Below are 25,271 nucleotides of genomic sequence, written 5' to 3'. Positions count from 1 at the left end.
GGGTTCCACCTTGAAGCAACAGCTCTTAGTGCCGTTGTTGTTGAAGGTGATGCTAGCCATCAAATTGTGTGCTACGAAGAGTCAACTTACTTACTTTACAGAACATTAGATACAGATGATGGAGGGTGTGGTGGCGACGCCCTCAAAAAGCGCTCTACACGGCTTCTTCTTCCTCTTCTTCCTCGTCGTCCGCTTCTTGCAGTGTCAGATCGTCGATCTGGTCGAGTAAGCCGTCCATCTCCTCTGCATCGGCTTGCTCCTCCGCACGGTAGAAGTTGACATTGTTGCGCAGCTCGTCGTCGTCCTCCAATTGTTCCAGGAACAGCTCGTAGTCTCTCTCGGCGCGCTCCATGTCCTGCTTCTCCGCTCTGTTCGAGTGGTCGTGTCCGTGACCTTGGACCTGAGCTGCCTCGTTGTGCTCCTTCGCCATCCTCTTAAGCTTCCACTTACGGTTCTTCTTCGATTTGTTCTTCAACTGCAGCTTCTTGACCAGGACCACGTCTGGGACCTGGTCGTAAGGTAGTTCGTCGAAGAGGTCCGAGTTGTAATTCGAATTCGCAATGAAGTACCCCATCACAGAGTCCCCCGCGTGGCAGATACCGCCGAGATGCGACCGTACGTAGTACTCCTGGTCGTTTTGACCCAGGTCCGAGGCACGCGCGACAGTTATCTCCGCTTGCACGCGGTTGCCCTCCGTGCGACCCGTTAGTTCCACGTCGAGCACGATGAACTCGACGAGTTGTGAGGAATCCGCGAGAGATGGGAAAGGTTCCCTCCAGAAAGTGGCTGCGTGGAGTTCCCCCGTTTGCAAAGTGACCGGATCAAGGAATTGAACCGTGTTGGACACTTTGGAACATAGAACGAACCGTGTGATGTTCCCCATGGATTTGGCAACCCGCTTGGGCAACACGACGAGGTCATCTTTGCAAATGGGGACCAACTCTATCGAGTACGAGAACTTGTACGAGGATGACCCCGTGTGCGAGTCCTGGCTGACAAGTTCCTCGGACCGCTTGTACTTGATGGGCATCACCGAGTTGATGAAGTCGACCATTTTGACTGCATGGTTCTTCTGCCCGTAGAAGAAGTCGATCCCATCTTTCGCCTCCTCGATGGAGATCGTGTCGACGTGAGCGTTGTGTTTCAAGATCAGTTGCTCCAAGTAGAGGAAAGTCCGCTTGTGAGCGACCTTCTGCCGGACTTGCACCTTCGCAGTCCATGTATTCTTGGTGAACGACTTGGCACAGTCAGGGCACTGCATCGCGTTGACAAAATACTCGACTTGGAACGTCTGCTGCACGACGACGTTCATCATCGCCTCCCCCTGCACAGTCACCTTAACTTTTATCCGTCGCGAGTGCGGCTCCGTCCAGATGAAGGACGCATCGACAAACCGCACTTTGCTGATCCCCTTCAACCGTTTCATGCAGATCGCCAGCAGTTCCCGGGACTCCAGTTTCGCACGCACCCACTGGCCCGGTGGTTGCAAGAACCGCTCACAGTCCCTGCAGAAGGACAGATTGGACTCCTTCGGGATCCCCTCCGTGATGTCCACTTTCAATCGGATGCAGTCGTGGCACATGACGAGCCCAGTGGACCCATCGATGGGAGTCCCACACTCGCAGCACAGCAGCGTATTCACTTTCTTCCCCACGTCAGTCATTGCGGTGCTCTGGGGACCTCCTACCACCATCAACCACCATCACCAACACCATCACTATTGCAACTTGTGCTTATATAACAAAAAATGCAGACCTCGATGAAGATGACTTAACGGATTACGTAAAGTTGGTCAGCGTGGCGGGTCGTGTGTTCAGTTTCGGCTGCGTTTGTGCTTCTTGCTCTGGAAGAGCAGTTGGGAATGTTTCTTGCCTTGTGTCTGTGCGGGCGGCCGGTCGTCGTCGTCGTCTTCAGAGTCTGCTTGGGCAGATGTAGTAGTTCTAGTAGTTCTTTGAGGGTCTGCGCGGATTGCTGCACGCTGTGCGGTGCGCATCTTCCGCTTCAGCGCGACCATGGCGCCCGTGTCGTCCTTGCTGACGCGGTGGATACTACTACCGCCAGCGGTGGGCACAGGCCTCCGCTTCTTCTTGCCCAGCGAGCTGACTTTCTTGTCCGAGTCGATGAACTCGCCGACAGTGTGTATATCTGTTTGATCTGAGGGTCCATCACCTGCCCGCTGGGTCATGTTCAACCCGCTGCCCGTCTGCATCACAGGCAGATGGAAGAACTGGTCCCGTGAGTCCCGGAGGTGTGCTGCGCTCTTGCTCGCGTCCTGCAGCGGTGTGTCCTCCAACCATGCGGCCACGCTCGCGGACTTCTTGCTGAACGCCAGTTGCAGCTTCGCTTGCAAGTCCAGCTTCTCTTGCAACTCCTTAGCCCTGCTCATCGCTGATGCTCTGTGTCGATGGTGCGAGAAGATTTATATAATAATAATCCGGTATATTGTACATAGATGGTCTTATTTAGCCTGCCTTAGTTTCTGTTGGGCTCTTCTCTCTCCGAACCCCTCGCGTTCCATGGCCATCATTGCCGTCCGTTTCGCTTTACTCGTCTGCGTGAGGGATTTCTTAATCACAGCGGTGTCCCCGACGCGCGAGAACTGTCCGATCGTAGTGGCCACACGAGTCTCTATTGCGTGTAATCTATCGACGTCCCTCTGCGTGACGAACAGTACCGATTCACCGTGTCTCCCCGCACGAGCGGTACGCCCGACACGGTGCACAAAAGTGTCAGGGTCCGAGGGCACGTCGTAGTTGACCACGAGGGACACCTGAGGGATATCGAGCCCTCTTGCGGCGACGTCTGTAGCGACGAGCACTCGTGCAGCACGGGCACGGAACCTATGTAACGAATTGGCACGTTCAGATTGGGGCATCTGTGAGTGTAGTGAGGTGACGCGTACCCCCAATTGATACAGTGTACGCCGTAGCAACTCCGCTGTACGTGTGCGATTAACGAACACGACGGCTGTGGAGTCCTCGAATTCATTGGAGACAAGGATATGGTACAGGTACGCCTCCTTGACGTGTTCTGGGACGAGCAAGTACTCCGCGGTGAGCGTATCTGGTAGTTGTCTACGCCCTGGAGCGAGTTGCGAGTCGTCCTCAGCGTTGTAGACGAATGCATCGCCCTCACGCAGTTGCAACACTTGATCTGTCACAGTAGCGGTGAAGAGGAGAGTTCTGCGGTGAGTTTTGTCTGGTAGTGCCCCCAAGATCACCGCCAAATCCGATGCGAATGTTGGTGTCAGAAGGAAATCTGCCTCATCGAGAACCAAGTATCGTGTGTACCGTTTCAGCAAGCTGGAGAGTGCTGCCTCTGGAGTATCACTAATAATGTGGTGTGCCAGTCTACCTGGTGTCGCGACAATAAAATGAGGTCTCCCCTGGAGTTCCAAAGACTGTTGCACGAAATCCCCACCACCAACGACGAGCGCACATCTAATATTCAGTTGTGCCCCCAGGGCGCACAACTGTTCATGAATCTGCACTGCCAATTCTCGCGTTGGTGTCAACACAACACCGAAGAGAGCCGCGGGGTCTCTAGACCACTCTGTCAACATGGGCCCAGCAAACGCAAGAGTCTTACCAGACCCGGTACGTGCCCCACCTATACAGTTCCTCCCCTTCAATATGGGCGGGATACAGTGTGTCTGCACGTCCGTGGGTGTGTGTATCCGCATGGCTTGCAGGGAGTCGCACAGCCAGTGCGCCAATCCGAGATCTGCGAAGGACATGGTGTGTTGGGCAGTGGGCATACTACTACACACGCATCTCATCGCACACTCTCCAGATCATCTCATCGCATTGAAGAGAGAAGCCCAGAAAATTTTCAGAACCACGTGACAGCGTAAAAAGTGGCACGTGACAAAACACTAGACTCTAGTGTAGACCTGGTGCGGTGTTGCAAAAATTCAATTCCTCCGGAGAAAATTGCCAAAAATTTCAATCCCTGCTGTAGCACTTGAAATGCAAGGTCTGTGCAAAAGGTATATAGATAATAGCTTGTCCTTCACTGTGCAAGAAAGCAATGCGTTCCGGGTAATGGAAAACTGTCTCCATCTGGCGGCCGGTAGACCTGGTGGGGGACTGGAATTTTGGAGACCCTCCCGCGGAAACCCCTCACAAAAAACTTGTATCACGCGAGTAATGCGGTTTGGTCACGTAATAGGAAAGTGGTAAATTTACGCGTTGAAAGCAGTCTAAGATAATAAAAATACTCGTACCAAATTGTATATTTACACGCAATACGCTATAGTAGCGTAATGTTCGTAGACAGTAATATTGACAAGACACCTAAATCTGGACCCGTGTGTTGAAGAAATTCAAGATTTAGGACTAAAGGAACTTCTGGACTGCATTCTACAAGATACTTATTCCATTGTTAGAGATGTATAATAAGACGATAGCTTTGAATACGGTTGGCACTAAATATGTCCATAAAATGTAATGTTGCGTCTCTTGACCAAAATATTGTGTCCGGGTAGAAAACGTGACTGTCACGTGCCAGACACCCATTTTTTTGTGCGGTTCCCACTTCCGCACCACGTGACAGCCACGCCCCGCACCCACACACCCGCACCCCTTATAACACCGACGGGCAGCCCCTAAACGTAACCCCTATTCCCGACGACGCTCGCAAAACAGGGGCCCCGCAGAAAACACCGCGGACACCGCCCACCCCCTTTACCGCAGCAATACAGTGTAGCAGTAGCACTGCTGTGGTACGGTGCAGAACTGCTTACTCTATCCTGATTACCGTAACACCGCATTGCTCAGTATACCACAGTATACCACAGCATACTCAGTATAGCACACCACACTGCAATACCCTATACTTGACACGACACCGCTAAGAACTCCCTCTCTCTGCCCCTGGGAGATTCCCCTTTGTTGGGTCTCGTTGTTCGCTGTTCGCTGCCCCCCCTCTCCGCCGTCCCTGATTATATAAAGTAGCGTCGTATCTGGGTTGTTCCGCTTCTCGTCGTCTCTCCCTTCTTGTTCTTGTGCTTGTTGTAGTTCCCCCCTCACTCCCCCCAGGTCAATTGGTGCTGATTTATACATCACAGATCCACTTCTACCACATCTATATCCCCCCACATTCAAAATGTCTGAACAAGCTGTTGCTGACTTAGGTCTAATCGGTCTGGCCGTCATGGGCCAGAACCTGATCTTGAACGCCGCCGACCACGGGTTCACCGTCTGCGCGTACAACAGAACGCACACCGTCGTCGACGACTTCCTGAATGGCCCAGCCAAGGGCAAGTCCATCGTCGGCGCCCACTCCATCGCGGAATTGGTCGCCAAGTTGAAGAGACCCAGAAAGATCATGTTGCTGATCAAGGCCGGGAAACCAGTCGACTACGTCATCAACGACCTGGTGCCATTCCTGGAAAAGGGCGACATTATCATCGACGGTGGGAACTCGCACTACCCAGACTCCAACAGACGTTACGAGGAATTGACCAAGAAGGGCATTCTCTTCGTCGGGTCCGGTGTCTCCGGTGGTGAAGAAGGTGCCCGTTACGGGCCCTCTTTGATGCCTGGTGGGTCCGAGGAGGCCTGGCCACACATCAAGCCCATCTTCCAGTCCATCTCTGCCAAGGCCGACGGCGAACCATGCTGTGACTGGGTCGGGCCTGCAGGGTCCGGGCACTACGTCAAGATGGTCCACAACGGTATCGAGTACGGTGACATGCAGGTTATCTGCGAGGCCTACGATATCATGAAGCGTGTTGGCCACTTCACAGACAAGGAAATCTCCGACGTTTTCGCCAAGTGGGACAAGGGCGTCCTGGACTCCTTCCTGGTCGAGATCACCACCAACATCTTGAAGAAGAACGACACGGACGGCAGGCCTATCGTTGAGAAGATCTTGGACTCCGCAGGCCAGAAGGGGACCGGTAAGTGGACCGCCATCAACGCCTTGGACCTAGGTATGCCAGTCACTTTGATCGGGGAGGCCGTCTTCGCAAGATGCCTGTCCGCCATCAAGGACGAGAGAGTCTTGGCCTCCAAGACCTTGCCAGGCCCTGCCATCCCAGAGGGCGTCGTCAAGGACAGACAACAGTTCATCGACGACTTGGAACAGGCTCTGTACGCCTCCAAGATCATCTCCTACGCACAGGGGTTCATGTTGATCAGAGAAGCGGCCCGCACTTACGGCTGGAAGCTAAACAACCCATCTATCGCTTTGATGTGGAGAGGTGGCTGTATCATCAGATCCGTCTTCTTGGGTGAAATCACAAAGGCCTACAGAGAAAACCCAGACTTGCAAAACTTGCTGTTGAACAAGTTCTTCTCTGACGCCGTTACAAAGGCCCAATCCGGCTGGAGAAAGACCCTGGCCTTGGCCACCACGTACGGTATCCCAACGCCAACTTTCTCCACCGCGTTGGCCTTCTACGACGGGTACAGATCCGAAAGACTACCAGCTAACTTGCTACAAGCCCAGAGAGACTACTTCGGTGCCCACACTTTCAAAGTCCTACCAGAAGAGGCCTCCGAGTCTCTACCATTGGGTAAGAACATCCACGTCAACTGGACTGGCCACGGTGGGAACGTCTCCTCCACCTCTTACGACGCTTGAACGGGAGTCTACTAGTTTCTCTTTCTGACAATATATATATTATATATACAGTTCTATAACCAGCAACGATCTTTTAACGCTGTTATGTACACGATTTTATTACTCTATCTTTCCCAACTTTGTCCTTCTTCCCCACTCTCAAGTAAAAAACTTCTTGCTCACCTCGTAACTTGAGATCATGATCGCACAACTAGGTGCAATCTTCGCGACTCGCGCCCCAAGACCAGCGTACAAACCAGAGGCACCTTCAGAACGCCATATCCCAGCCAAGTACCGGAACATGCGTGGTTCACCAGTCGGGGCACCCCCAGTACCGCCCTGCAGCATCCGTATCTGTAACCGCGTCTTCCCAACATCAAAAGGATGAGTCGCCACAGCGGCAAGTGTCCCTGATACACACCCACCGATGAAACTGTTCGCGAAATGCACAGCGTTGCTCCCCTGTGCGTTCCCCGCCCACAGCGACCGCTTACACCACTCGTACGAGGCCCAGTATATCCCAGAGAAGGGCACGTCCCGCCACAGAGTGATCTGCAACCCTTTGAACAAAGCTCGCCGTAACCCTTGTCCCTGGATCTCCAGCCGTGTCTCCTGGAGCAAGTCTTTGAAGATCGCCGCTGCACGGACCCGCTCACTCGACCGTGGGATGCTTTGGAACTTCGTCTTGAGTAACTCCAATGGTGCAACGGTCGTCGCAGCAAGAAGACGCGCCACGGCACCACACAGAAGTGGGTTCAACGTAGGGTACACCCCTCGCAGAGGAGAAACGTCCCTCACGTACTCGTACCCGGTGAAATATACCACGTTCGCGGGGATCGCCATCGCCAGCGTCAGCGAGATCCCGCGCCACAGCGTCGAGCAGCCCTCGTTCCGCGAGATCTGCAACAGCGCATCCCACGTACCACGAAGCGGGACATGGGACCTCCTACAGTTCAACTCAGCAAAACAAGCGCCTTCCCAGAACACCCGGCGGGCCTCCGCCTCCGCCGCAGCACCAGCGGCTCGAGGCAGACGCCGCACAGTCGCCTGTCTCAGCGACCCTGCCCCTCCTTCACCACCAATATCATCGCACCCACACAGCTGCGTCATGCTCTGCTGTTGCAATCGTATCCGCACCACATCCATCGGCGTCAGAGTCATCGACGTCAGAAGCGATCCGACACTCGCGCTCAGCATCCGCTCTTGGAACCCGAGCCACTGTGCAGTGCCGCCTCCAGCAACATTATTCTCAGACATTCCCAGACCGCCGCGATCCCTCGCACCGTGCACAACGGTCCACCTTCTTTAATGGGGTGCCGTTCTTCAAAGGTCCTCCATCTTCACCCACAAAATATATATATTCGGATATTTTTGTTCACTTCCCCAGCGATGAGGTAAGCAAAGCAGAGGAGGTTGCTCACACCCTGTATTTATACATATTACATGGTTTTACCGTAGACGCCTCTTCTTCAGCTTCTCGGTCGCCGTGAAGATCCGCTTGCCCGAACTCGCCCGTTTGCGGTTCTCCTCGATGTACTCGCGCGGGAAGAACTCGTTCAGCGTCGTCTGCCGGCCCTTCGAAGACCTCCTGTTGATATCTCTTATCAGCGGGACCAATACCTCGTCCGACTTCTCGTCTGGCCACCCTAATCGGCGGTGCAAGAAGGTACGCAGCATGTCGAGATCCGGAGGAGACCACCGGAAACTCGTCTTGTCATGGTCCACTTCAGGGTGCAGGTACGCATCGATGACGGTACCGCTCGGGAAATCAGGGTCCAGCAGCACATCGTTCTTCACAAGCCTCTTCCGCAAGTCCCTCCGAAACTTGTTGTCTTTGCTCTGCGCCTCGATGTTCAGTTGACCCTCCTCGTACCACCTCTTGAACTCGGAGAGATCGCCGAACTCAGCCAGGATCTCCACACTGGAAACGGGACCCATCGATTTGATCCCTGGTGTGTAATCACTACCGAGCAGCAGAGCAAGCTCGATCATTTGAGCCCGGTCGATCCCAAGAGACCGCACAATTGTCTCGTAGTCGTAGTACTCGACATATTTCCGGTCTTGGAACAGATTCTTGTACACTTTGGTCCCTCCAAACAAAAATACATCGCTATCGTCAGTAATTATCCCATCAACAAGATTTAAACCAAGTAACTCGGCACACTGGGCCTCCGCCTCCATGGGGGAAACAATAAAGGGGATCCCAAACCGGGACAGTAACTCCTGGATGTCTTCCACCATCTGAGGGGTCACCTCGTCAGCGTCTCGTTTATCCTTCACCTGCTGGTCGAATAAATCGTCCTCCACAAACGCGGTTGAGACAACGTCCTCAGAGGACTTCATCAGGAGCTCGTTCGTTTTGAATTGCTCAAAATCCTTCACCTCGTTTCTCATGTCATTTATCAAGTTCTCCTCCTCTTCCTCCGAAAATTCATAATTTGGTAGTGCTGACACTGGCTTCGTTACGGAACTTGCATTAGTACTATGATCGTGGTATTGCATGGTTGTGTTTTCAGTATCGTCACTCGCCTTCTTCGCCCGTTTTGCTGGCTCAATAATCTCTACTTCGTCTGTGGCAGGCTCCTTATTCCGCTCTTCCAAAAAGCTTTCCGTGTTAAGATAACCATCAACTAATGTATACCCAGGACCAGCGCCCTCAATTTCTTTTGGTTGCTTGTCGACCACAAAACTGGACTGACCCTCCGTTCCCGATATAAACTGTGGTTGAGTCTGAAACCAGTCTGGCATTTCCGGAATTTCCATTTGTTTTGGCGCCGACTGGACAAGTTTATCGGCTTTTGAATTGAAGAGGAACGATTGTGAGGAGTCTGTTAACTTCCCCATTAAAAGATTTAAGTCTTGCTCACCAGCTGTCTGGGGCAATGTTCCCTGACTAGTTGCCGTTAGGTTTGTCGTCAAGTTTATTGCATTATGGTCCCTTGCAGATGGACCAGATCCTTTGGCCTTGGCGAGGACACTCTCCTTCATAAGTTCTAGCTCCTTCATGTGGTCTAAATATTCGTCTTCACTGTTGTCACCTCTATCCAAATCTACTGCTGTCCTTTGGATTGTATCACTCGTCCCCTCAATGATAGCGGTTTTTGGTTTCATCTCGTCATCGGCATCACATTCTCTTTCCGCAAAATCCATTATATCATCATCAGACTTGACGGTATCCTCCAAATCAGATGGCTCTTCATCGATCTCAACAGTCTGTGTTACGCCCCGCTTTTGAACCTTCTTTACGGGCGATTCTTCGGCAGGTCGGGTATCAAGAAATGACATGCTCCCACTATTGCCCACAGTCTCCTCAAACTGAGGAAGTCGGCCTGCCTTGAGAGAGTAATCGAAATTGTCCTTTTTCGGATTACTAGATTCCAGATTTACATCCTCCCACTCGAATTCTTCGTCGTCAGCGTCATCGCCTGAGAATTCCCTTTTCACGGTCTCCTTATCTAGTACAATAGCTTTGCTTTTTTCTGAACCATCGAAGTCACCCATTCCGAGAGTCCAGCCGTTTTCTGTTTTGGTGATTTTGTACTCTCTATCCTTTTGCCCTGCAATCCTGTTCCTAACTTCCTCATTCTCCAACTTCGATGCCCCGCCATCATGTATACCGGTGACACCAATCAGTTTTTGAGTATAAAAGTTCCTTCTTCTCACCATATCTATCTGAAATTTGGAGAAATCTATACTGTTGGTAAACACTTTCTCCAGTTGTTCCTTGGAGTAACCCATTCTCAACCGAGATTTCAGCCTTAAATTCGCCAATATCTGGTATTGTATAGTATTTGGCAGCTCTTCAAATTCTTTGGAGGTTGGATTTATCGAGTCAATATCAATGTCATCGAGAATTTCATCCACCGTTGCATTCTCTAAAATCTTTCTTCGTTTCTCCTCATCGTATTGGGCATTTATCCTTTGGTCATTCTTGTCGTAGTAGAAACCTTCAAGATTCGGCAAGTCCCAATCATCTTGAGGACTGAATATCTTTGCCGGAGGTGTACCAGTTAGAGGCTTCTTCGGTGATTTTTCACTCTGTCCATGTAACTGCAAAGCCAACAGTTTCCGTGCAGTTCTGGCGGCACTCTCTCTTTTCCCCTGCCTTGCCTCGTTTCTGGCTTTAATAGTTTTCCTCTTCAATACGGGGACGCCACCATCAAACACAAACACAGGTTTAATCCCAAAATAGAGTAGTTTGCATATCCGGCGGAAAAAACCAGTAACATGTGAGTTCTTTATAGCGTTCCCCTCAGGATCCCTCATCGCCTTTAAAAACTGATATATCCATATAGATGCATCGATGGCCATTTTCTTATCCTCCAGGGACTCCAAACGGACCGGCCGTGCTGTGGGCTCCACAATATCCCAAAAAGAATGAACACCCATCTTGTGTTTCCTCGTAGGCGATGTCCTTTCAATAACTGGTCCAGTAGTAGTTGTCTGCTCTTCATTACTGCTGTCGCAAATAGAACAAAAAAATGGGACATTATAGCTTCAACCAGAAATTGAGCCCCAAATAATTTTCCTGTGTATTCATTTCAAGATATCATGTAAATAGCCACTGCACTACGGGGGGTTCAAAAAAATTTTTGGAAAAAAAGTTTAGAGCCAATTATATTTTATACAATAAAGGCAAGACTACCAGTTAGAAAGAAGCAAACCGTGCACAAGAATACAGTTCCAGTCAACTAATGACCACATCCCCAAACTAGCCTTAATTTACTTAAAATGCTTAAAGTGCTGTGAATTGACTCTTTTTTAAAGCAGAGCTTCTTTAATTTTTTTCCTAAGTTAATTTGCACCGTTGTGAGAGATACTGATAGAGGACGTCCATTCGGAGGTGGTTGTAATTTTTTGGATCAGAAATATAAATTGTGACAACCTTTTGAAAAAGGGATTCTTCTTTAGTGCCATTTGATGTTACTTGAGCCTGTAAACCCTACATATTTGAACATTCATAAATAGGGTCTTGATGACCACTCTTCAACAATGTCACAAAACTGGCCTAATGAATCCAAATGCAGCTAGCGCTTCCCTGATTACCATTGTTTGCCAGATTTTCCTACACACCACCTTAAACATTTTGTCCTTTACGGCTGTTTATGGATATGAGCTATGGGCAATGTTGCAACGTTCGCACACTGTCCTCTTCTACAAGGTAAAGCCAAAGTGCACCGTACAGAGCCTGGCAAACAGCTCAAAGATATATGGAAAAGCAAACAGCAGTGTACTTCCTCAGAATAGTATTACCCCTGTGACCACTGGCAAATGGGTGTATTTGTATTTTACTGGTCACTGACGGGATTCATAATCACAAGGCGATAGGACTTATATGAAAACTGTATCGGCTTCTCTAAACAGAACTATGTAGTGTACATATTACTATCTAGAGATATCTTCAAATATAATTTTCCAGTGAAAAATACCGTTGTGACAATTCTCCATTTTGACGTAAGACAAAAATGTACTTATCTCCAGGAAGATTATAGGGTTTGGACCTATAATTTCCAACATATTTCGTATTTTGTATTTTTGTATTTTGTATTTTGTTTTTTTTGACTTCTTCCCGCAAAACTTCACGGACTTTGAATTAATTAAGAAATGAGGAGCGCATAACCGCAAGGAAGAAACAGCAACAGAATGACCCAATATCACCTCCAGAAAGACACAAATTGCAGCAAAGTTTATGACTGTGTCCGTTTGAGCACTGTCACGTGCAAATGACTTCACATAGTTAAGTCGAGCGACAGATAATCCCAATCAGGAAATTTTTAAAAAAATGGTGAATGACGTTAATAAAAATATTTTCCTCGAACTTTAGAGTAGCAACGAACCCCCCCCTCCAATCGCCTAACAGCTCAACATTGCACACCAGAAGCCATTTCGTTTTAGTATAGTCACTTAACTACGTATTATAAAGGATGTTTATTATGCTGAAGAAAGTTGAATTGTAAAACGGGATCTTCCGCTCCCTCACTTTTACGTATCCCACTCTATACAGAACATACTATACTACCACTGAACACAAGGCTTCAAGAGTTTCCACTTGCGCAGGATCCCACACCCAACAGTAATGCACCATGTGCCGTTCCATTACCCCATTTCCCACTTTTGTATTTGCTTCCTGCAGTTGTTCTGAGGACTGAGACCGCGCCAACACCCGTGCATCTGCGGGGTCATAGCTGTCGTCGGAGTCACAGGGGTCCATTTGCGTTCGGTGGTTTGTATCTTCATCTACTTCACGGCTGGTGAAAAATTATATAAACTCGATGGTTCAGGACATGTTTTCCAAAATATTTATTGTTTCCGTCCTGCTCCTGTGTTGTAGAAATTCCATTTACGGGTTTCACAGTTTATCGTTATATATATATTCTTCCTCTTTCTGCGTCATCTTCTTCTTCAATTTTCATTTTATTTTTCTTTTTTTGACATTTTTCGTCTAATTGAACAACTGCACCGTCCCTGTTGGTTCAAAATAACTGCAAATTAGATATAGGAGTTCCCTCGAGTTAGGATCTCTTATCCATACCAACACGAGAGGAAACTGCTTGTCCAATCTCCTGAGAAGCCACATCTAGCTTCCAATCGCCCCCCTCCTCCAAACATGGTCGCTATTGTGAATCGTTTGGTGGACAAAATGACGTTTTCGTCAGACGACAAGGTCGTCCCCAACCAGGTCTCATTCTCCGAGGTAGATTCGACGGAGGAGATCCACCGCCGTCGTGGGTCTGTTACAGAAAAGAAGAACGTTGATGAAGGTTCCCAGAGAGAATTAATAGCTACAAGTTCGTGCACAGATGACGATACTCTACCTTCAATCGCACATCCTATGGAAAAACGTATCTTGAAGAAGATGGATATGTATCTGATACCGCTTATGGGAGCGTTGTATTTTCTGTCTAACTTGGATAAGTCCAACATTGGTAACGCTGAAGTTGCAGGGCTGTCAAAGGACTTGGAACTGAAGGGGAAAGAATACAACGTCTGTGTTACTGTATTCTTCGGGACGTACATTCTGTTCGACCCTATCGGAGCCAACCTCTTGAAGATCATGGGCCCACCCATGATGATGTCTCTCTGTCTGCTTTCGTTTGGTGCTATATCCCTGTGTACCGCTTGGGTTAAGAACTACCCACAACTTTTGGTGGTGCGGTTGCTGTTGGGTGCATTCGAAGGTATGATCTACCCTGCCATTAACATGTACCTCTCCGTGCTATACAGAAGAGAACAGTACGCAATGAGGTTTGCTTTCATCTTTAGTGCGGCGTGTCTGTCGTCGTCGTTCGGTGGGTTGATATCGTATGGTTGCTCTAAGATTAACGGCAGTTTAAATGCGTGGCAGTACATTTACATCGTTGAAGGTGCTATCTCCATCGGGTTTGTGCCATTTTATGTCTTCGGATTAAGCAATAAATTGGAGGACACCTGGTGCTTTACCAAGGAGGAAAAAGAATACATCGTGGAAAGATACAAGACGATGAGCACTTTCAACCCAGATGAAAAGTTTGAATGGTTCCAGGTGAAACTAGCGCTAAAAGATATAAAGACATGGGTTTCGGCGGTCGCACTTTTCGGTATTGACTTGACTACCTTCGGTCTAACCGTGTTCCTCCCCATTATCATTACGTCAATGGGATTCACCAATGTAAGAGCCCAATTAATGACAGTGCCAGTATACTTCCTTACTGCCATTACCTTTTTCATTTGTGCCGTGTGGTCAGATAGAATCAGACTTAGATCGCCGTTTATCATGGGGGCATGTTTGACCACATGTATCGGTATTTCCATTGTTTTGGGTTCACAAAAACATGCGGTGAGATACTTTGGTGTCTACATCCTTTGTATGGGAATTTACGTTAACGCGGCGGTCAACTGTTTGTGGCTGAGCGGTAATAACGGGAACTATTTTAAAAGGGCCACCGCCCTTGGGGTCAACCTATTTTTGGGTTCCGGATCAGGGCTGGTCTCTGGTCAGATCTTTCTAAAGGGAGATAAACCAAGGTACATCAAAGGTCTTTCAATTTCACTCGCCTTCCAATTTTCCTCTTTGGTTTTGACGTTTGTTCAATTTCTACTTTACAGGAGAGAAAACATCAAGAAGCAAAAAATTATCGACCGTTGCAGAGAATTGGACCAGCCAATACCTTACAACGAGAGGTTGAGTGACCTAAATCCAGAATTTAAGTACATGTATTGAGTACACTCTAGGAATATCTTCAGCTGTGCTATAGACTGTTTCTCCTTTCTTTCCGTTGTCCCAGAACTAAGGACATGCCTTTATATAATTCTATTCAGTTGTTACATTCACTTTTACGTTTGAAAATATTTGTGAAATTAGCTTACAGTGATAATGTCTATTGCACACGCGGTGGGCTATTAGGTGGATCATGTTGCACATCTTCCTCTGTGCTGCTATCGTCTCCTGAATCAGTTTCGTACTCGCCACTGGTTTCTTCCTCAGATGAAGACGTCTCCTCTTCCTCAATTACTCTTCTAACTTGTCGGCTGTTGCCGTTCGTAGGTACAGTGTTTTTGACTGAAGAAACTGGAATATCCGCAAAAAACTCATCCAAACTTTGCAACTTATACTTTCTACCAGTAGTTGAGGTAAAATTATTCGATCTTGGCTTGGAATCAGCAGATCCAGAAACCTTCGTTATATTGTCGCCTTCAGAGCTTCCGCTTTGGAACGACCTAGACATATTGTTGCCGCTAATAAAGCTGTTTGAAGATATACTAGTCTTGTACTTTGCATAATCTTTCAATGGAGTCTCCTTTCTTATGTCATCTTCGAATGTTTCCAGGGTGCTATTCCAGGGTATGTATTCGAAGTACGTCTCTATTGAATTATCAGCGACATCATCGTTACTGAAAGAGTTATCCGTACACTTGTTTGTAGTTGGTTTGGGAGCTTGGAACAATAGTGCAGCAATTTCGTATCTTTTAGACTCAAAAATAGATGAGATCCATCTGGCACGGTCTCTAACGTCAAACGAATCGTCGAATTTTGCAAGATATAACACACTTTCGTAAATTGCGGCAATTCTAGAACTCCCCATATCAAAGTTAGCGGCATCTTTGTCAATCTCACATGAAAGAAGTTTAGCAGCAAATAGTAAGATTGCATTTCTTGTTTCAACACCCTCGTCCGAATAGCTTGGAACGAGCTTTCGAAGAATATCAGGGCATATCCTATACTCTATTAGTGCAACCTCACCAAAGAGCCATATTAACCCTGCCCTAGCATTATCAGCCATACCAGCTTGAGTTTCTAGGATATCTGCAAGTTTGATCAAAATAGGAAGATGCTTAACTGGATCGTTGATTACCAGTTTCCGGATAATACTAACATAACAGTCGAGAACACTACTGGAAAGGGTGCTACTCTCCATCCGTGATATAAGCCATTTCATTACATGTGTTTCGAGCCCCGTCGAGAAATTAGTACAACTGGCCAACGTGGATGCAGCGCTTATTATGACTCTCTCAAATTTTGAATGCGATATATAATACTTCAACTCACGGATAATCGTGTTCATGTTGGATGTATTAGCCAGAGTGGCCAGTATTTCGAGTTTCAAACACGACGTCAAGATTGTGTCCGTTGGGAGAACAAAAAAGCTGTTGACATGGCGACAAAATAAGGTGGAATCCATTTTCGAATACAACAAAACAGCGTGTAAGAGATTAACTTGAATGGCTGTGTCGTTGGATGTCTTGAACGATCTCAAAAGAGCTTCCGGAAACTTCGACTGTTTGAATTGTTGTGGGGTAGCGAGTTGATAGAAAGCACTACAACACGAAAGGACAGTAACTGGATTGGACCGGAATCTCAATGGTACTATTTTATCCAAAAACAGTTGTAAATCAGGATCCATTTCTACTTTGTACACTGGAAATGGCACTTTGTTATATCCTTTATTCAATTTTGCCGTTTCTGGCTCATTTGATGAAATGTCCGTCACTGTGGGTGGTTCAATATATTTTTTCACATATCTTATCAGCAACTCTATTAGATACGATTGAGCCCAAGAGTCCAGTTGTTTGATTACTTTCAGAAAATAGCGGTAGTGACCGTGCAACCAATCAAGGTTTTGAGCAAAACACTCCTTGAAAGTTAGGATCGCCGCAGAAATGACCCGCGGTTCTGAGTCCGAAAGTAATTCCTTCAGCATATTCCCTACATCCTCTCTGTAATGTTCCTGATCTTTCCACATGTACACTTTAAGTAATCCGTAAGCGACTTCCGACCTAACCAGGGGCGATGTATCTGTAATGTATTTTTTCAAGCTCAGCATTACAATGGGAATCAGAGACGGAATTTTAATATCTGAAAGAGCTTTGATGGCAAAACTTCTAATTTCAGGATCACTGTCATTCAGGGTCTTTTGCAAAGAGTTTACCGACAAAAGGGAAAGATCAGGGTCCTTTTCAGCGAACCTTAACATGTAAATGTAAACTAATCTTCTCACTTTGGGGTCTTCTGAAGTGACGTTCTTCAAAACGTCTGCAAAGAATGATTCAACATCAATCGTGGCGTCGTCAGATACAATCAAGGATATGATCCGCTTCATGGCATCCTTCACCTCTCTGGTGTTCCGCGAGTTCAAAAACGTCCTTAATTGCTCAGCGTTCAGACTGTTCGAGTAGTTTGTATATGACGTTTCGCCTAGCTTCGAGCCGACTACCGCCGCTGCCTCCATGGTAATGGCCCTTGAAGACTCCAAGGCGGAGGCCAATTGGCTGAGAGAGTCGGTCATGCGCGGGCTTCCTATTGATACCTGGCTTTCTTGATTGCAGCTTACGCTTGGTGATCGATTTATAGTTTGCAAAAGTTAAATATTAGATTCAATCCCGCGTCCCACGTGAATAGGGACAAACTCCAGATCAACTTGACCGAAAACCGCTATTGTAGCGTTATCTGCATGGCGTGATGGGCTTGATATGCTATGTGGTGGTACACATTTCTATATAATTGTACAGTGTTCTGATCAAGGATCACCCTATCATAGTCCTCTTTCGGCCACGCATTCTGACCTCTGCGAATCTCTTCAACAACTCGTCTAGTTTCTTCTGGCCTGCCTTCCCCTGTAACTTATAAACGTTACTGAATCCTTCAATAATCCAAGCGTTGTACTTGTCTGCAAATTCAGAGTGTGTGCTCATGATTGCTCTTTCCAAAACATAAAGATCGACACCTTTGTCCTCGACCATACTGGAAACAGATCCTAGCCCAAAGTCAATCAAATGGGGCTCCCAACCGTCCACAATTTGTGACCGCACAAGTACGATGTTAGAGCTTGTCAGATCCCCATGTGTGTAGTTGTTCCAGTGCAGGAGACCAATTTGGTGACCAACTTTCAGCAGAGTCTCTCTGACGACATTGCTATAGGGATCATTTGCTGCATGCATCCATAGAAAGTTTTTCAGATTACTGAATCCGGCGCCCTGTGGAAGGTCTTGTCCCAAGAACTCTAACCATAGACAACCATTGTACACATCGCAGGCGATCAGTTTGGGAACCTGTAACCCCTCTATTTGGCTCAACTTCGACAAAAGACGCGCCTCTCCCACAGTTCTATGCTTCGTTAAGGCTTGATCTATTGATGGGTGTCTATAACGCTTATGCGGACGGTATTTTATGATATATTTCTCGCCTTTTGTAGAGTCATCGATAGGGAGATATGGATGTATTGGGGTCGTATATACAACAGCCTCCGCTCCCTGGGAGATCAGTGTAATTGGGATATTGTCTGTCACATACGTACGAACTTGGCCTGTTATCTCCTCAGACATAATTGACCCCTGCTGACTTGTCGATTTGTCTATGAAACATTTGCCCCATCTGCCCCATCTTCGTCCACCAAATTCTCAATTCTTTAAATATTTTTCACTATCCACTTCAACAGAGGCAAAACAGCTGAGATTGGGGTGGGTGAAGCAAAGGAGTAGTCGCGAAGTCGCACCATTCTGTCGGGCCGTGAGTTCAATGAAATGAATTTAGGGTCCCTGTTCTAGGAATTTTAGAATGGACGCAATGTTTGGTTGCATTGACCAAACTGTTTCATTTCTTTGGAAATTGAGGAAGGGCTCGATGTGTCCGCCATTGCCATCCTCATAGACTGTAAGGTTAGCTGGAGCAGACGGAAGCTGGGCAAGTTTGGAGACAAACTTTTCGATTTGGAACTTTAGAACTTCCTGCCTTCCGTATGTCACCATGATTTGTGTCTGTTTCAACACCGCATTCCAGGTATCCGGAGTGAAATTTGTTTCGAGATTCAACAGTGGATCCGCATTGTATATTGGGTCGCTCGGTTTCAGCAGCGCAGTGAATTTGTCCAACCCTTTGAATGAAAGTGAGTCCAGTGATCCATTACAGGGAGCTTTGCGTCTCTCTTCAGGGTCGCATACATTTGGGTTGCACCAGGGGCTGACCGCGACAACTTTACGAGGAAGGTGTAAATGTCTTGTCTCCAAATAATGCAAGAGAGACAATACGAGGTGGCCGCCAGCAGATTCGCCTATCATGGTAATATTCTTGTAGTGTAATATCGTAGAAAAGTGTAGATATAGCGCAACTGTTTCTAGTAGTTGTCTTGGATGCCTCACAGAATCATGGTCCATGTCAGTAACCGTATAGTCATGCATCACTATACTTGTCCGCGGGTATAGTCGAGACAAATTCCTGAAGAAGAACAATGAGGTAGGAACTGCCTTGATGGCAAACCCACCACCATGAGAGAATATTATCAAGGGATCTGTTTCTGGGTCGAAGTTGTCTGGCTTACAATACCAGTAAAATTTGGTTGAGATATTTGCTGTTTGAGATGCCAATGCCTCTGTTTGTAAATCTTTGAATGGGTAAGAGACAACTTCAAAGCTTTTTTTGCCTAAACATATGCTTAAACACATGTCAAATAAAGGATTTAAGACATCCTTGAAGGTTGTTTTATCGCATAACAGCAATGCTTCCCTCATGAACACTCGAACCAGGATATTACCACTCAATGCCCCCAGTCGAAAGGTCTTGATTCCGCCTTGAATAAGACGAATCGGCAACAATACAATAATCCTCAGTATAAAAAGGGCACTGGATGTACACATTGGGTTGTGTGGGAGGGTATGCCCGCTAGTTATATTTCGCAGCGTTAACTCTGGATCAGTTCTGGATAGTCGCTAATAATAAATAATAATTGTGCAGATAAAATTTTGAGACCAAGCCTATTTCATCTTCGACGACCGCTAGACACGAGCGCCGTACCAGTCCAGGGAAGATGATACTCTGTATTATTGCTGGCCCTTCAACTGATCGGGATAACAATTTTTCTCAAAACATTACTGTATGTCTTCCACCACTAAAGACAAAACACACATCGTGGAAGTTTCAATCCAACATGTAATGGTGAAAACGATTAATGTGATCTCAAATAACACTTAATACCTGAGAAACCCAACATCCGTACTGCCCTGTATTGGTTACTGATATATTTGAGAGCATACCAATGAATTCCAAAGAAATCTATGCACCTAGAGTATTTTTCCAATCGAAACCTATCAAACACTATACAGCGAGGCATCAATTCAATGCTGGCTTGAGTTGATAAAAAAATAATTCCACATTACTCTTAAAACGTTGTTTTCCCTCGTTGAAGCATATCTGAAGATATTAATGATCACAGAAAACTGCAGCAACAGTGCTTTATCAAGTGATTCAGTTTAACTTCTATTCCCTTCCAACTCTTTTCTCAAGACGATATAGCATGCCTGTTGTTTGTTGATGCCAAATGGCCACGGAGAAGTAAAAAGATATAGTAAAGTTTTACAGAATGCGTTTATTACACGATACTCAACGCCTCGGCTTTCGATCAATACCAACTCTCAGCACACTTTGAAAGGTTCGATCGTTTTGCACAAATTAAATAAGGTGAAATAAAAAGATAATAAATAAGTGGCCACTACTACGTTGTGCCCAGGCGCAGTGTTCATTTCAATTGTTGCTGAACGTTGTACTTGAAGGGTTCCATAACAGACAATCCCCATTTCTGCAGCATTGCTTTATCTTCTTGCCATCCGTTACACATCGTTGTCAACATCTTTTTTCCTGAAAAAATACTGTTACAGCCCGCCATGAAACACATGATTTGTTCGTTTTCTTTCATGGTGTAACGGCCAGCTGCTAACCGGATAATTGTTTTCGGCATTATGATTCTAGCGGTTGCAATCGTGCGCAAGATATCGTCAAACTCCAGCTGCTTGACTCCAGGTTTGCTCAACTCCTCAACAATTGGGGTACCTTTAATTGGAACCAGTCTGTTAATTGGAACTGATTCCGGGTGAGGGGACATGTTGGATAAAGTGTACAAAAACCCGATCCGGTCATTAGCAGTCTCACCCAAACCCAAGATCCCACCACTGCACACTTTGAGCCCACCGGTTTGCAAATTCTTGATGGTTTTCAGCCGGTCATCATACTTTCTCGTGGTGATAATATTTTCATAGTGTTCCCGTGAGGTATCGACATTGTGGTTGAACGCGGTCAACCCACTTTCTTTCAATTGGCGGGATTGCTCTTCGTCGACCATGCCCAGTGTCACACAAGTTTCAAGACCCATCTCGTTGACCTGGGAGATCATGTTGGTAATTTTTTTCATTGCCGACTTTCTCCCCTTCATATCTCTCCAAGCGGCACCCAAACAGAAACGAGTGGAACCATTTTCCTTAGCCTGCTGGGCCTGTTCAATGACAGTCTCAACATCTACTAACTTCTCGGGGACTACCTCAGTGTTGTTCCGCGAGGATTGTGCACAATACTTACAGTCTTCCAAGCATCCACCTGTTTTGATACTCATCAGAGTACACATTTGCACTTTGCTCGGGTCGTGAAATTTTCTATGTTGGATCTGAGCTCTATGTACTAATTCTAATAGAGGCATGTTATAGATTTCCGAAAGCTCTTCTTTGGACCAAGTGTTTATTGGTTCTGTGGTAGACATTGCCACTTGTAAAGGCGTTTGAGAAGCTACCGAATGAACTGTTCTCGCATGACAGCCTGCTTTTAACAAAGAGCATTTCCTCTTCCAAGGGTTATTTCTTTGTATTTTCAAAGCCCGGGTTAACATTATTTAACTGTAATGTGTGTTTTTCTGTGACTGTAGCAAGGTGCAAGAAGGATGTATGATGTTGTTTTTACCATTTATTTTCCATTCCTAGTCCCAGCTTTATATGATCTAAAACGTGCACTCTGCAAAGAAAAAAACCATGATCAAGAAAACAAAGCATATGTGCCCAGCTTAAAAATTTTCTCATGGACACAACAACTCTTAGAGGATGCCAGTGCCTAAAACGCCCAACAGGTGCCTCTTCGAGATGGACTGCCTGTAGCATTTCTGTATTGCAGCGTGCAGCCGAGATCTCTCAATAAAAAAAAAATTTCCCTTTCTGGAAGGGAGTCATGCTAAGATGACTCCCCGAGCGCAGCTCAGGTAACGCACGCGGTAACGAGAGCGCGACCAGACTAGCATAGCAGAGACCCAAGTAAATGTATTTAATGGTAGTGCGATGAGGAGTATTACAGTTTTACCATTAACAGATTCTACCCTCAATGCAGTGGGAACTTGCGATGGCAAAAAATGGGCCAGTGCGGCTACCGTTTGGGTTTCAATTTGCAGCTGGTGCAATGGCCGGTGTCTCAGAAATATGCCTAATGTACCCTGTGGACGTTATCAAGACCAGAATGCAGATTTCCACGAGCCAGCACAGACAGATTGCAGTTGTCTTCAAAAAAATAGTCACTACGGGCGGTTACCGTAATTTCTACAGGGGAATAAGCTCGCCGCTTCTCATGGAGGCACCCAAGAGGGCTATTAAATTTGCATACAATGACAAGTTCCAGAACATGTACAGGGCTCTGTTGAATGAGGACAGCACTACTCAGATAATCGCCATCTTGGCAGGCGCGTCTGCCGGTGCTGCCGAATCCATTGTGGTGACGCCCTTCGAGTACGTGAAAATAGCGCTGCAGTCGCCGTCGACTCCATATACCAGTTTTGTGCACTGTGTCAGGCACGTTATCAGGACACAAGGTGTCCGCAGTCTGTTAATTGGAATTGAGCCGACGATGTGGCGACATACGGTATGGAACGCAGGGTATTTTGGGATCCTCCACCAGATCCGCTCGCTGTTACCGAGTTCCGGGACGAGATCCGGGGAAACTTTCAACTATTTCCTCGCGGGTTCAATTGGCGGCTGTCTCAGCTGTTTCCTGAGTCTCCCCTTTGACGTGGTCAAGTCTAGGATGCAAAGCGGGGTCCACGGCGCTAAATACCGCTGGGCGTGGCCGTCTATCCTGCGAATTAGAAGTGAGGAGGGTTTTCGGTCTCTTTACAGAGGCATAGTGCCTGTTCTATGCAGGATGGGTCCCTCTGGTGGGTTTCTCATTGTGGCGTTTTCAACGTTTGAGAGTATTCTGGGCAGTCTGATGCCGTTATGAAAGCGTATGGAATACTTGCAAAGATAACAATTTACCCTGGGGGGTACGGTAAACGGGTTTCTTATACACGGGACATAAGTGTTATAACTATGAGTGTGGTATTGAAATAAGCACAACATGTACAATTTATAGATATACTCCTGCATTCCCAATATTCTGTCGGGGTCCCCATTTCATTAGTTTCTTGATTGTCTTTTTACCTTCTATTTAACAAAGTGAGAAACTCTTCTCTTGTTCTGTGAGCCCTAAAGCATCCCAGCATCGAGGAAGTGACCGTGGACGACCCGGTCTTTTCGACTCCTCTGGAAACCATGCACATGTGCGTTGCCTCAATAACGACGGCGACACCCATCGGTTTCAAGATCGCCTGCAGTGCCATCGCGATCTGTTTGGAGAGTCTCTCTTGCACCTGTAGTCTTCTAGCGTACATCTCTGCGAGTCTGGCGAGCTTGCTGAGGCCGATGACCTTTTTGTTGGGGATGTACCCAATGTGGACTTTCCCGTAGAAGGGAACGAGATGGTGCTCGCACAGCGAGTAGATCTCAATGTCCCGTACAATGACCATCTCCTCGTGGTCCTCCTCAAAGACGGCGTTGTTGAGGACGTCCGCCCGGATGTTCGTCTGGTACCCCTTCGTGAAGTACAGCATAGCCTTTGCGTACCTCTCCGGCGTGTCCAAGATCCCCTCTCTAGTGACATCCTCCCCTACCTCGGTCAAAATCGTGCGCACCGCGTCGGCGATCCTACCAATCCGTTGCTGTTCCTGCTCGGGCGTCTCCTCCGCGCGCTGCCTGGCCCCGAAAGAGGGCCACGAAAACCCGTCCGCCTCTACGGGTGCTTTCAAAGTATACGGAGTAATGGGCCTCGTGTTCAACGGCGTGGACTCCCTGTTTATCTCGTTTGCCAGCGGCGTATGCATCCTTGTGTATAAAAAAAACTCGAAAAGAGGCACCAATAAAGGGAACAATCACAATTGCACCTGACACTCTTTGAATTTGACCTCACGAACTAAGAATATACCATCACACTCCCTCCCACACAGCACCCAGAAATTACCAATTGCAACTGCGACGACACCGTCTCAGTTCGAGATTCTTTATACGATTTTTTTTTCTACTTCATGTAAATTTTTCAGCTTTCATAAGCACACATTTCACAGACACAGAAAACTGTGTGATGACAGCTGCGATGGGTCCTCTTAAAACCCGCTTGGGGCCCTGTGTTCAGCGGTACCGTCTCTGTGGTCTTGTAGATGTAGTCATTATGCGGCCGACACCATTGCACAGCGGGCACAGGTCCTCATCGAGTAAGAACCGCACGCGGCCGGAACCTCTGCACTCGCCGCAGAGCACTCCTCCGAGTCTTGGATCGCCCGGTCTCACCATCAGCGGCTGTGGTTGTAGTTGTGGCGGGCCCATTGCGTACATCGGCTGCATCATTGGCTGCACCATTGGCTGCACGATGGGTCCGCTGCCGTACATGCTGGACCCGTTGCTCATGCCGACGTTGTTCGTCGGGGCGAATGTCCGCCAGCACGACCGGCAGGACTTCCCGTTCTTGAGCTTGTACCCTGTGTTGTTGCACTTCGGGCAGCGGAAATTCGCAGGGTACACCCAGGGCAATGCCGGGTTCGAGTGCGGTCTTGGTGCTGCTGGCGGTGGAGGTGGAGGTGGTGGCGCGGGGCGTGCCGGGCGTGTTGGGCGTGCTTGGTGCGCCTGGTGCACTGAATGCGAGTGCCCTGACGGTCTCGGTGGACGTGTGGGCACTTCGCTGTATGGCGGCTGCATTTCCTCTTGCACTGCCTCCTCGTAAGAGGGCAGTTGCTCGCTGTGGTCTTCTGCCGCGGCCCCATTTTTGGAGCTTGCGTACGTTCCCCCCATGATACACAGATGTGAGTGCCGCTTTTCGAGATTGGCTGGTCCCTGGAGGCTCTGTCACACAACACAACCACCAAGCTTTATACCTCATCCTTCGTACCAAGCCTCGAACGCAGCGACACACGAGACAGATCCGAGGCGCTATCACTGTGTACGGACCGTTGAAGTGAGACCAACTCACAGTGAGCTGAGCATGAACGACAGGTGACTGCAATGAACCTGGATATCAACGAGAACCATGAGGTCAACTATAGCCTGTTCGGGGTACTGCTATGCGTCTATTGAGTTGTCGCAATGGATACACCTGGCTTGCCCTCCTTCGCCTGGAACGCAGC

At 47.6% G+C, this 25,271-nt stretch overlaps 14 protein-coding genes across 14 annotated transcripts; 3 read left to right on the top strand and 11 right to left on the bottom strand.

The window, feature by feature from the left end:
• Positions 1-154: 154 nt before the first annotated feature.
• KNAG0K00420 (60S ribosomal export protein NMD3) lies at positions 155-1,693 on the bottom strand (the record flags this gene model as incomplete). Its single annotated transcript, XM_022610350.1, has 1 exon — positions 155-1,693. The coding sequence occupies one exon, from the start codon at positions 1,691-1,693 to the stop codon at positions 155-157; it is 1,539 nt and encodes a 512-aa protein (XP_022466655.1).
• Positions 1,694-1,813: 120 nt separating this feature from the next.
• Positions 1,814-2,386, bottom strand: NOP19 (Nop19p; the record flags this gene model as incomplete). The annotated part of the gene is made up of 1 exon (XM_022610349.1): positions 1,814-2,386. The coding sequence occupies one exon, from the start codon at positions 2,384-2,386 to the stop codon at positions 1,814-1,816; it is 573 nt and encodes a 190-aa protein (XP_022466654.1).
• A 72-nt stretch (positions 2,387-2,458) lies between these two features.
• DBP8 (ATP-dependent RNA helicase DBP8) lies at positions 2,459-3,757 on the bottom strand (the record flags this gene model as incomplete). The annotated part of the gene is made up of 1 exon (XM_022610348.1): positions 2,459-3,757. One exon carries the CDS (start codon positions 3,755-3,757, stop codon positions 2,459-2,461), a length of 1,299 nt encoding a protein of 432 aa, XP_022466653.1.
• Positions 3,758-5,106: 1,349 nt separating this feature from the next.
• Positions 5,107-6,588, top strand: GND2 (phosphogluconate dehydrogenase (decarboxylating) GND2; the record flags this gene model as incomplete). Its single annotated transcript, XM_022610347.1, has 1 exon — positions 5,107-6,588. The coding sequence occupies one exon, from the start codon at positions 5,107-5,109 to the stop codon at positions 6,586-6,588; it is 1,482 nt and encodes a 493-aa protein (XP_022466652.1).
• Positions 6,589-6,726: 138 nt separating this feature from the next.
• Positions 6,727-7,824, bottom strand: MTM1 (Mtm1p; the record flags this gene model as incomplete). The annotated part of the gene is made up of 1 exon (XM_022610346.1): positions 6,727-7,824. The coding sequence occupies one exon, from the start codon at positions 7,822-7,824 to the stop codon at positions 6,727-6,729; it is 1,098 nt and encodes a 365-aa protein (XP_022466651.1).
• A 192-nt stretch (positions 7,825-8,016) lies between these two features.
• RAD2 (ssDNA endodeoxyribonuclease RAD2) lies at positions 8,017-10,956 on the bottom strand (the record flags this gene model as incomplete). Its single annotated transcript, XM_022610345.1, has 1 exon — positions 8,017-10,956. The coding sequence occupies one exon, from the start codon at positions 10,954-10,956 to the stop codon at positions 8,017-8,019; it is 2,940 nt and encodes a 979-aa protein (XP_022466650.1).
• A 2,218-nt stretch (positions 10,957-13,174) lies between these two features.
• TNA1 (Tna1p) lies at positions 13,175-14,767 on the top strand (the record flags this gene model as incomplete). Its single annotated transcript, XM_022610344.1, has 1 exon — positions 13,175-14,767. The coding sequence occupies one exon, from the start codon at positions 13,175-13,177 to the stop codon at positions 14,765-14,767; it is 1,593 nt and encodes a 530-aa protein (XP_022466649.1).
• A 157-nt stretch (positions 14,768-14,924) lies between these two features.
• APL6 (AP-3 complex subunit beta) lies at positions 14,925-17,330 on the bottom strand (the record flags this gene model as incomplete). Its single annotated transcript, XM_022610343.1, has 1 exon — positions 14,925-17,330. One exon carries the CDS (start codon positions 17,328-17,330, stop codon positions 14,925-14,927), a length of 2,406 nt encoding a protein of 801 aa, XP_022466648.1.
• A 238-nt stretch (positions 17,331-17,568) lies between these two features.
• BUD32 (serine/threonine protein kinase BUD32) lies at positions 17,569-18,366 on the bottom strand (the record flags this gene model as incomplete). The annotated part of the gene is made up of 1 exon (XM_022610342.1): positions 17,569-18,366. One exon carries the CDS (start codon positions 18,364-18,366, stop codon positions 17,569-17,571), a length of 798 nt encoding a protein of 265 aa, XP_022466647.1.
• A 204-nt stretch (positions 18,367-18,570) lies between these two features.
• On the bottom strand, positions 18,571-19,674 carry SAY1 (steryl deacetylase; the record flags this gene model as incomplete). The annotated part of the gene is made up of 1 exon (XM_022610339.1): positions 18,571-19,674. One exon carries the CDS (start codon positions 19,672-19,674, stop codon positions 18,571-18,573), a length of 1,104 nt encoding a protein of 367 aa, XP_022466646.1.
• Positions 19,675-20,552: 878 nt separating this feature from the next.
• BIO2 (biotin synthase) lies at positions 20,553-21,689 on the bottom strand (the record flags this gene model as incomplete). The annotated part of the gene is made up of 1 exon (XM_022610338.1): positions 20,553-21,689. The coding sequence occupies one exon, from the start codon at positions 21,687-21,689 to the stop codon at positions 20,553-20,555; it is 1,137 nt and encodes a 378-aa protein (XP_022466645.1).
• A 500-nt stretch (positions 21,690-22,189) lies between these two features.
• On the top strand, positions 22,190-23,059 carry KNAG0K00310 (uncharacterized protein; the record flags this gene model as incomplete). The annotated part of the gene is made up of 1 exon (XM_022610337.1): positions 22,190-23,059. One exon carries the CDS (start codon positions 22,190-22,192, stop codon positions 23,057-23,059), a length of 870 nt encoding a protein of 289 aa, XP_022466644.1.
• A 196-nt stretch (positions 23,060-23,255) lies between these two features.
• Positions 23,256-23,978, bottom strand: FOL2 (GTP cyclohydrolase I; the record flags this gene model as incomplete). The annotated part of the gene is made up of 1 exon (XM_022610336.1): positions 23,256-23,978. One exon carries the CDS (start codon positions 23,976-23,978, stop codon positions 23,256-23,258), a length of 723 nt encoding a protein of 240 aa, XP_022466643.1.
• A 304-nt stretch (positions 23,979-24,282) lies between these two features.
• Positions 24,283-24,939, bottom strand: HUA1 (Hua1p; the record flags this gene model as incomplete). Its single annotated transcript, XM_022610335.1, has 1 exon — positions 24,283-24,939. The coding sequence occupies one exon, from the start codon at positions 24,937-24,939 to the stop codon at positions 24,283-24,285; it is 657 nt and encodes a 218-aa protein (XP_022466642.1).
• Positions 24,940-25,271: the final 332 nt, after the last annotated feature.

Source organism: Huiozyma naganishii, chromosome 11 (assembly GCF_000348985.1).
Source record: "Huiozyma naganishii CBS 8797 chromosome 11, complete genome".
Lineage (NCBI taxonomy): Eukaryota > Fungi > Ascomycota > Saccharomycetes > Saccharomycetales > Saccharomycetaceae > Huiozyma > Huiozyma naganishii.
Note: the sequence above shows the minus strand (reverse complement) of the source record. Positions and strands in the feature narration are given on the sequence as shown.